Source organism: Bombus impatiens, unplaced genomic scaffold (genome assembly GCF_000188095.3).
Source record: "Bombus impatiens unplaced genomic scaffold, BIMP_2.2 scf_0248, whole genome shotgun sequence".
Taxonomy (NCBI): domain Eukaryota; kingdom Metazoa; phylum Arthropoda; class Insecta; order Hymenoptera; family Apidae; genus Bombus; species Bombus impatiens.
In genome coordinates this window covers 1,843-11,993 of record NT_176667.1, presented here as the reverse complement: position 1 = coordinate 11,993, position 10,151 = coordinate 1,843, and the positions used below count along the sequence as shown (strand labels likewise).

At 38.6% G+C, this 10,151-nt stretch overlaps 1 protein-coding gene across 1 annotated transcript in view; it reads right to left on the bottom strand.

The window, feature by feature from the left end:
- LOC100743975 (glutamate receptor ionotropic, kainate 2-like) overlaps nt 1-3,775 on the bottom strand; it is a 25,889-nt gene extending 22,114 nt beyond the window's left edge. The window contains exons 1-3 of the mRNA XM_033320138.1: nt 3,573-3,775; nt 2,470-2,673; nt 488-592 (exon numbers count right to left, since the gene is read on the bottom strand). Of these exons, the coding sequence (XP_033176029.1) occupies nt 488-592; nt 2,470-2,673; nt 3,573-3,584 (321 nt within the window). The 5' untranslated portion in view covers nt 3,585-3,775. The remainder of the gene's footprint in view (nt 1-487; nt 593-2,469; nt 2,674-3,572) is intronic.
- Nucleotides 3,776-10,151: the final 6,376 nt, after the last annotated feature.

Here is a 10,151-nt window from a genome sequence, read left to right as displayed (position 1 = left end):
GGGCCTTTTTCTCAGCAACGTTCTACGCTGGCGAATCGATTTCATCGAGAATCTCGTCTCTATCACGACTCAATCCAATGCCGTACGAAGAGTGCAAAAGAGTTTCACGATGATTCGTATCGCTTGGAATCGTATGGAATTGTTCATAGAGAAAATATAATTTTCAAGATTTTTGTGAATCTTTGCAAGGCGTGATATACTTATGAGCTGCTCAAAAGCCATATCGATCAATTATATAAATTGAAAAGTATGGCAAAGTGGTGATAGAAATACTGTTTTTGTAAATTTTCCTTGGAAACGCCGATCTTGTATATAGTTAGTGAAATTAAGATGCTTACGGGTCAGCAATTGATCAGTTTGGATCCTGAGTGGTCCGTACGAGATCGAGATTCTCGAAGATTGGTATATGTATACTACATTGCATCGTGAATGGAAGTTACAAGTTAGTTCATCATCATCGAATACACGAACGATAACAGCGACTCACCTTAAACAGAATTCCGATACCGAGATTCATGAACGGCTTGGTGAAATCTATCACGCTCTCCCGAGCGTAATTGATCGTCATAGACGCAACAGCCAGGTCCGCTCTCTGTGGGCAAAAGGGAAATTTCTCGCATGAAAACGGAGAGTTCTCTGTCTAGTTCTACACGTTTCGTCGAACACGACCCGTCCGAAAGTTCAAATGGAAAATACTCGAAATTAAAATTCATTGAACGATACCTCATCGGTATTGTCTGTGACTACAACTCAAAACGAAGATTCTTATATGTATCATCCTCGGCATAATATTTTTTAGCAGCAGTAAAAAGAGGGAAAGCGCGGGCGTTGTTTGTCGTTCGACGAAAATCATCGACAAAGACTCGCCTGGCAAATGTTCACCTAGGCAAACGTTTGCCTTGCAAAATAGCGAATGCATCTTTTATAAGCAGACCAGAACCTGGTACAGTGAGGTTACCGGCGATGACGTCCTTCCTTCAAGACGATCTACTTACAGACCCGCCGGTTTCTAGGTTAAGGCGGCAGGCGCTTTCATCGTGTACAGATTGCCCTGCATCTTTTATGAACCGGCAATCTTCGAAATCCACCGTCCATTTGTATCGCAGTTGCGGTTAGACGTACGAAATACGGCCACGAGCCATCCGTAACCTTGGCGCCCCAAGGCGCGACGCTTATCTTCCCACCACAGAAAATACTCAGCTTTTTCTCCCCTTTCATCGTGCATTCTCGCTTTTATATCTTCAACCTTGTACACGAGCGTTTCTGTCGCCTTAAGTTACGTCTTTTGTGTGGTACGTCATTCGGTCGATGTCAGACCAAATACAGGGTTATACTACTTAGGTCCGAGACCTTCCTAGTTTCGTTTGCTCGCCCGTAGGATGAAATATGGTATTGCTTCGATCGAATCATTCTGTATTAGATATTACCGTTAAGAGGATGGAATTATAGGTAATAGAAATTACAGGGAATTCAAGAGCAGCTTAATAGAGCGCATTGCGTTGCAATAGCGAACGACTAACGGCGATGTAATTAATTTCTGTTGGATCTTTAATAATTCAGTATAATATCGTGTGTACGGAGAGCTTTGCCGTGGATTAAACTCGACGAATTTTTGCAATGGGACATTAATATTCCAGGAAAATCCTTGGTCGAACCGATCGATAGTAGCGGCCGTGGCTAGATGCCTTTATAAATTATCCGACGGCTGTTAGAGCAGTCGGCTACATGAGATTCTAACTTAATAACCGTGTCCTTTTACAATTCAGATGTCATCTGGTAACATCTGCCCGATGCGATGGTCTCTATGAATTGGAATATCCGATACGTGGCTGCCCGTTAGAAAACGCCAAATTAGATGCTCCTCTCAAGCTCCGAGCATGCATAATGAAAGTCTAGACGGGATGGATTTATTACGACAGCATCGGGCCGCTACTTTGCATATAAAATTGTCCGCAGCACTTCCTCCCGCGTCTGTTACTTTTTCCTTTCCTTGCTCGCGAAGACATACAATTTCATCGAATCACCTTGGTAACAGAATGCGCGCTTCGAGCAAACATGATAAGATATTTCCTCCTTCTGTAATAAACTTTGCATTGACAGTCGAACAATCAGTTTGTATACTGTGTATTTAAATATTTTGTGTCTGTCTGAAAGCTTTCTTTTCGCGAGAAGCATTAAAAATCTGTCATTTTGAAAGATTTGGTGGTTCTAGGGTTGAATTCAAGCATATACCGAAACCAAAAATTTAAATTTCTAATTTATGACTTGCGTTTTCCAATTTTTAGAATATTCTTCATATTCTGCTTTTCTGCTCTTTACTGTTGTTTCAGACCAATTTCACGATTAATCACGATTTTGACAACTTCATATACAGTTTCTGTTTAATATCGATCACGAAACGCATAACGTCAACACAATTCACAGACACGACAGAAATAATGTGTTTTCCGACTGTGAGGAGAAGTTTACCTTTTCCATGAGTTCTCTGACGATGCCGTTCCATTCCTTAGTTTTCGGGTCGTAAACGCCATACATATGATCGGGGACTAGTCGTATGGCATATTGGAACCCGACCTGACCTGCGATCCATTTCAGCAAGTCGATGCAGAACCCCTCGAACCTTGCGTTTCCCGTCAGATTCTTGTCTTCCTTTACCATGACGTACGGTTTTTCCTGTGAGAAGATAAGATTCCTTTGATGGATCACCCGCACGCGAGTGTCGTAAGATAAACAGACAAACGAAAGGGAAGAGCGAAATGGAAAAAGGAAAATTTCAGCTACGAAACTTGGCTAGGGGATGGAACTCGGCTTTCTTTTATCCAAGAAGAAGATTCTTATTCAACGATAAGAACCGGCATCGACGATATGAAACGTATAGCGTTTGGTGTCATTCGGCGTTCTAATTCGAACGATTCGAATGGAAGCTTCTAACTCTACTTTTCTCTCTCCTTTTCTCGTCCTTTTCATCTTGGAAAATGGAGAGGGCGGGACTACGTCGTATCTTCGCGACAATTTCTTTCTGACCATGGAACCGAGTGAAATTAGTTTCTTTCGAGGAAACAGGCTTTTCTGCTTCTGACCAGTAGGAAAGGATATTCGAAAGGTAAATACTAACGTCGTTATATTTATTATTGAGAGAAACGACATCTTGAAAATTATTATTCTGTTGAATAATTAATTTAGACGAAAAACAGGTTTAAACAGTCTTGCTAACTTCGTTATTTCTTATCGAGGTAACGCTTAACTGCATATTTAATAACATATAATTGCCATTTAAGATCATTGGAGAATTGTTTAAAAAATTGAAAAGAAATATGTAAGGACCAATAATGTTCTTCAAGATTATGTCTCGTTCAGACCACAAAAATTCTATAAAGACAGGACTAAAAGGCTGATGAAACGTGAAAGAAAATAATAGAGGGCGATAGAAATTATATAGTACAATGTAATAAAACTTATTACAAACTTCACGTTTGATACAAAGTACTATATTGATTCGATGATGTCGTACGGATAGTGTTTCATGAGGAACGTAATGTGGCAGGCGCTTACACGAGCATCCTACTAATTACCTCTCTCGTCATAACGACCAGGGTGATATTAGTGGCGGTGGTCTCGTAAAAAGCACCAACGTCGGTCACGTTAACGCCCGATCCGGGTTTCCACTCGCCCACCTTCACCAGCTCCTCCTTCTTCAGTTTCAGCAGGTCGAGTTTGAAGTTATTACGCTTCCCTTCGTTGAACTCGATATGTCCGGTTAGGCCGTGTAAACCTGCCTGCGAACAGAAATGTTCGTAACCCTAAATTCCACGCCGAAATGATTCTTCCATTCGCTTTTCTTCTATAAGTTTACTCGATACCATTGAGAAATTGCATAAGAAAGTACGGAAAACTCCTATACAAAGAAATTTCTATCTTATAATCGAGAATTTTCTACCTCTCAAAATTTTTCTGCAAATTTCTCGCGACCTAGATTTTCCTGAATTGAAACATCATTCTCGTTAGATGAGAATTTCACCAAACATTTCCGCAACAATGGATAGCCAAGCTTGGACTTGTTTCGTGTGGCATAATTAATCGTCGGATCGCGACTCGACCGCTCCAATTCTCCAGCGCATAATCACTCGATAATGAGACAACGTGTCGTTGTTCAATGTTCCAGCAAATTACCAATAGTCTCTCTTCAACGTACCTTCTGCTCTCTGCTTTTGCACACGAACGATCATCGTCTACAATGCGGGTACGTGAAAGAACTTTGGAAATCCTCTCCGTTAATTACCACCCGGGAATCGCGGTCTGCTTAATTTATGAGATGTTTTTTCGTAGAATCGCCCGAATTTCCCGGACCAAATTTCGACCAATTATATCTTCCGACTAGTGTTTTTATTAGGCTGGTGGTTCGAGTTTCACGAAACAGCGTAACCCAATTTCTTCGTCGGTTCGACCAGCTATCGTTTTCGTGGTTCCACGAACTTCGTGGGAGACAATGGGAATTTAATCTCTATTCTTTTTTGGCTTTTGTCATCACTCGAATCTATTGTAGTTTCATGAATTTGAATTCCTTTCTTTACAGATTATCTTTTTCTTTCAGGCGGCGTGGAATTATATAATCACAAGGGATCGATTCTAAGTCTTCCGTAATATGACGCGCTTGTTTCCCGAATCGTACTGGAAAGTACACCGACCGGAAGTGACCTGTACAACGAGCATCGTATATCGCGAACCCACACCCTGCTACTCATCCAGCAGATTCGTCTGTTAATTGCTTTTGCATCTACGCCCATGCCGGTGTAAAATCGTGAACCCGTTTTCACGTACCAACTGTCCTGGAAACAGGAACACGCCGATCTTTCGGCTGTTTTCGCCTCGTCGAATGCTTCGGGCAACTTCACTTCGAAGGTACATCGATGACTTGAATAAATCTCGAATAAATTGGTACTATATTTTCTGGTACAAGTATTTCATAACTAAATTGGTATTTTAATATTTTATGTTCCATTTTTTTAAGGTATATAAAGCGTGACAGGTAATTCGGAGCTGTGGAAAGTGATTTATGAGAAGGTGTTTCGGAAAATTTATATTTTTGACAGATAAAAATATCACAGCTTCTGTTTTCTCACTTTTCTAATTTTACTTAGCAAACAAAATAGCTCGTGCGTGATCCATTATATCTAGCCTACGAATATTTATGCAAATTCATATTTCAATTTGTTTCACCATCTAAATATTATACGAGTACTTTGGTTATATAGTGAACATGCATTTATAATATATTCTATACATTTTTGAACATTTGAATTATGCATATATGCATAAACATACGCAGTTTCGTCGAACCATTTGTATCTTTAATTCTTTAGCCAGAGATAAATTTTAACAGGGGGACTTATACTTTCATTGCGGCTCTTCTAAATTTGGTTGCAAATCTTCTGCATCGCGTGCTATATTTTAGGTATCCGCTCTTTTATCTTCGCCTCGCAACGCCTCACTGTAGACAGCAACGAAAACGTGAACAAGAACTTGCAAAGTTATATCATCCTTGTAAATTTCTCTCGAGCTTCGCGAGCTAGGCGAGGTCGAGGTTATGGGTAAACACTTTCGTGTTTGCTCGAGGAAAAATCAGGCGCGTGGAAGAAATACCGAGCAGTGGAAAGGCAATATCGCTATCAAAAATCTTTCGAGATTCGTAAAATTTGATTTTCAACTTTTTTTCGAGGCTGCACAAGAATGTCTTTTTGAGAGCTCGTTGACCACTGGATGTCTGGCCACAGACGTCCGCTACCCCATTGATGCTCCGAACGAATATTTGCTCTGTTCTTAGATTCTTTGTGCAGTTTTATATTTACACTTTATGTTTTATTTTTAAGTTTATGAATTTAGAACTTTAATTTCTTCAAGATCTTGTCCAAATTGCGATCCGTAAATCCTTACCTTTAGACTAGTGTCATTGATCAAATCTGTACTTGAATATGACGCCATTGTTGCTATTTTTTGTACTATGTGTTAACGATGAAATGTGTAGTTCTACCTGTGACACAAACGTCACTCTTGCTCGTTTATTTCACAGAGAGACCTCATGTTTCAAATTCGTTTGCAAAGATTTCAAAATATCTCGCTTATCACTGGCTCGGTGTCATCATCCGCTCGGCGTAACTTCGTTCGATCGCAATTTGTTTAGCCAATGAAAAAATTGTAACGTGGCACGGGCCCGGTTATAGTTTGACCATGCGGAACACATATAGAACTAACTAACTCGATAAAAGCCAGTCAGTGTAACGTACTAGATTGTATTAAAAAAGAATCGATAATTTACAAAGGTCTACAAAATAGTGGTGGAAAATGTGTGCAGGAGAAAAATATTTTGAAAAAAGTTACCACGTTTTCCAGGATCGCTGCTATTCGACAGAACGAAGCGAATTTTCCCGAAACTTCCTCTCGAAAGTTTGTCGAAGAAAGAGAAACTTTATAATGGAAGAGCAGAAGAAAAGAGAAAAAGTACCTGGCTAATATACAAAAAACTACTATTGTATAGTTTTGTGAATTCTATGGCACACGTTCTCCGGTTCGAGGACCTGCAACCTATTTCTGACGTGATGTCGTTGCGTTTCCGGTTTTCTTTCACTGGCATCTGTCAATACGATTTTCATGCCATTGAAAAGGTACAGACTGATCGAAGGGGTCATTCATCCTGTCGTTCACTTCCAAAAATAGCCGCGTCGTTTTGCATTTCAATTTTAGAATCGTAGATGACGAGAACCCCCGTGTGAACCGATCAACCTGACGAATTCGATTTTCTGTCAGACGTCTCGATTTTCTATTTTTCACACCTGGTGCTCGAAAATTTCCGAATTTGGATTAAACAAAAATAATTTCGCCCAAATGAAAATATTTCATGAGATTTTTCTTCCGTTTAAAAAGTGTCCCAATCAAATTCGCAGAACGAGGATATTGAGCCGCAAGGCAACAACATCTATCACCGAGTTAACAACGAGCGAAAGTAAATAATATCGAACGATTAAACGTCATTGATGGCGTTATTTATCGAGCAGCTATGGGAACAATCAACTTATCCCCTTATGGCGGATTTGGAAGCGCTCGAGTCTCGTTGCACGACACGCCAGTTATTTCTGCGCATCGGCGCACTGAATTTCCTATTCATTTATCAAGGAAACTGTTTAATTTACGCCGAATATGTGTGGCGCAGTTCATTAATCGATATTCAGCCGTATAACGAACGACACTCGCTCTGTGATTTCATCGATGAATCATGTGCCACGTGTGCCACGTTCCTCTTTGTCATGAACTTTCATAACGTGCACCAAACTCCATTTGAATACTTCGTTTTTAATAATTTTAAAACTTAATGAAATAATTTTACTGAAAGAGACGATGAATGTATTTCGGCGACAGTTCTCAATCTTTTTTCAATGAGATTTGTATATATCATGAAAAGATAATACACGCAACTTGATTTTACGGATTTATTAGCATATTCTCTGCGATTGAATGCCACTGTTTGAATAATTAGTTAGTTTTGTATTAGTTCTCCATTATTACCGAAGTCCATTGAAGCAACCGTATTGTCTATACCGTTGCTATTCTTCGACTGAATAATTGAACAGTTGGAATGGCGAACGATTTAAGTGCCAGGGACGAAGATGTTTGATAGAAACAACAAATGCATTTTTACTAGTTTTGAGAGTAACATTATCTATATATACTATGGATTTTCAACGTTTGCCGCTTTTACGAATTTAAAAGGAAAACAAATGTTCATAAATATTTTACAAAGGTTCATAAATATTTTATAAATAAATATTTTTTGTTTTGTTCAACCATAGATCGGTCGTTACGTATGATAATTGAATTTTTTTAAAGGTAAAATAAATTATTCCAACACATTTTTATCCTATTTCACATAGTATTTATATTCTTTCCTAAAGATCGTATTTTATTTTTTTATCGTTATATATCTGTTTACGATTCCAATTCGTGAATTGGGTCATTTAGTCTCGTTTAATTTAACGCGAGAATGCAATAGGTAATTCGAGCAAAATTAAAACGAGCCACGAGAGAATTGTTTGTTGCAAACGTTTCTTTATCAAAACGTTCGAAATGAGTATTTCCTTTGATTAGATTTCCCTTAATAAGCGAAGATAAGATCTAATTCTGAGCTCATTGGCCGGAAATGTGTGAGTCTTTGGATCGTTATGTTGGTTCAACTTGCCAGAAATTTGACGTCGGAACAATATTCACTTAATAAACCTGGCCACGAGCGTTGGCCACGTGAACGTGAGCTGAGATCCTTACGAGGTCTAACACGTGTTACTCGTGTCATGGCAAGAGGACAGTCGTGCAGAACTTGGACGTCGAAGGATGCAACCAGGAAACAGAATTGTTCGAATGAATCGCGAGAAATGGACTGTAGAAGGATGTGTTGGAGGGAAGGGTATAAAAAGAGATGATTGGAGAACAGTGTCATGGTTGATGAGAAATATAGTTTTCCTGGAAGTTTTGTCGAAAGAAAGTTTGGTCGAAGGAACAAGGCATCAAACAAGATTAATAAATATTACCAGACATTTTATATAATGTAGCTTACGAAAGTATTTGAACACTTATCATAAAAAGATTTTATGTATGTCGTATTCGTAAAATAAAACGTTTTGAAATTTCATTAACACTGTATAACGAGACACGACTGTTATGATTATATTGGTAATATAATGGATATTTGACTACGTACATATTCATATTTATTACAAACTTTGTTATTAAATGAAATTTATAATTAAATATAGTCAAGTGTGGAGTGTCATAAAATGAAAGAAATAAAATTTCAAAGCGTTTCGAATATTTTCACCAGCAACTGTATACCGTAAACTTTTTTATATTTGAAAACAATTATTTCGTTAAACAAAACGTAATAAACGTCCCACCCCCTCCTCAGTTAATAGCAATGATTTGTTCCTATCAGTGAACGCGATCGTTAAAAATGATTTGAAAATTTATAAATTACACGAAATTCATATCTCTCTGAAACAAAATGTCAAACAAAATTACAGAACATTACACCGTATCAAAATCAATTCTACCGGAAAGAATCTCCGAAATTACCATCGATTCCCTGTCCTTTCACGATCCCATTCTCCTTTTAAAGTACGCGTTCCCGAACGTATTATCCAATTTCTGCATTTCCTAAAACGCCATACGAACGATCGCACAAATATCCGGAAATCCTCCGAGTCCAAGGAGCAGAGGGGAAAAAAGGTAATTTGAGGGCCGAGTTACCCGACGCGACATAGTTCGGATAAGGAAGGAAGGGGAATATATGTACGATGGACAGGGAACAGAGTAAGAGAGAAACTCGAGTATGACTACGAGGGAAAGACAGACGGAAGACACAGGGAGACAGGAACGGTCCATTCTCCGTAGCTATTTACTAAATACGCTGTTCAATTATTCATGTGTCAACGTTGCTCCGTCTCTCCGCGCACGTTTGCGGCTTATCATTGGATGCCTACCAATCCGGCTGCTTCCAGCTGCAGGAACACTTCCAGCCATTTGTCGGGATATCCACGATTTCCTCGTATTCTTCAGGCTCGATGTATTGTTTTTCCCGTGGCTTCCGGTATGACACGACATTTGCATTAGACGGTCATTCCCTGTTGCGTCTAGCTAACTTTGACATTCTGTATGTGATGTGCAAGGTTAGCTGTTGTGATTGTCCGTGAACATAATTTTTAGAAACATTTTCTATTCCGAGGAATTGAGCCTCCAGGGAAAGAAATTTCATCGTGATATCGATATTGTTTTATTTTCCTTGAAAGACCAAAGTTCCAATATTGCTGCAATTATTTATATTTAATATTCCTACAATTTTATTTTAATTTCTTATCGTTGTACTATTGTATTATTGTAGCAACTATTATTAATTCTCAGGTTTCCAATTAGCGTAAACGTTGATAATTAATAGTAATTTTTCAAATTTCGGGCTACAGAGCGTACGCTATTTCTCTTATTATTGATTCAACTCGTACAATGCAGCAAAATCTCGTCAACAATAGTATACGATATTTCCCATAAACATAGTGGTCAGTATTTTATTCAATAAGTACTATTATAACATTTAAGCCATTAATTTGTAATAATAT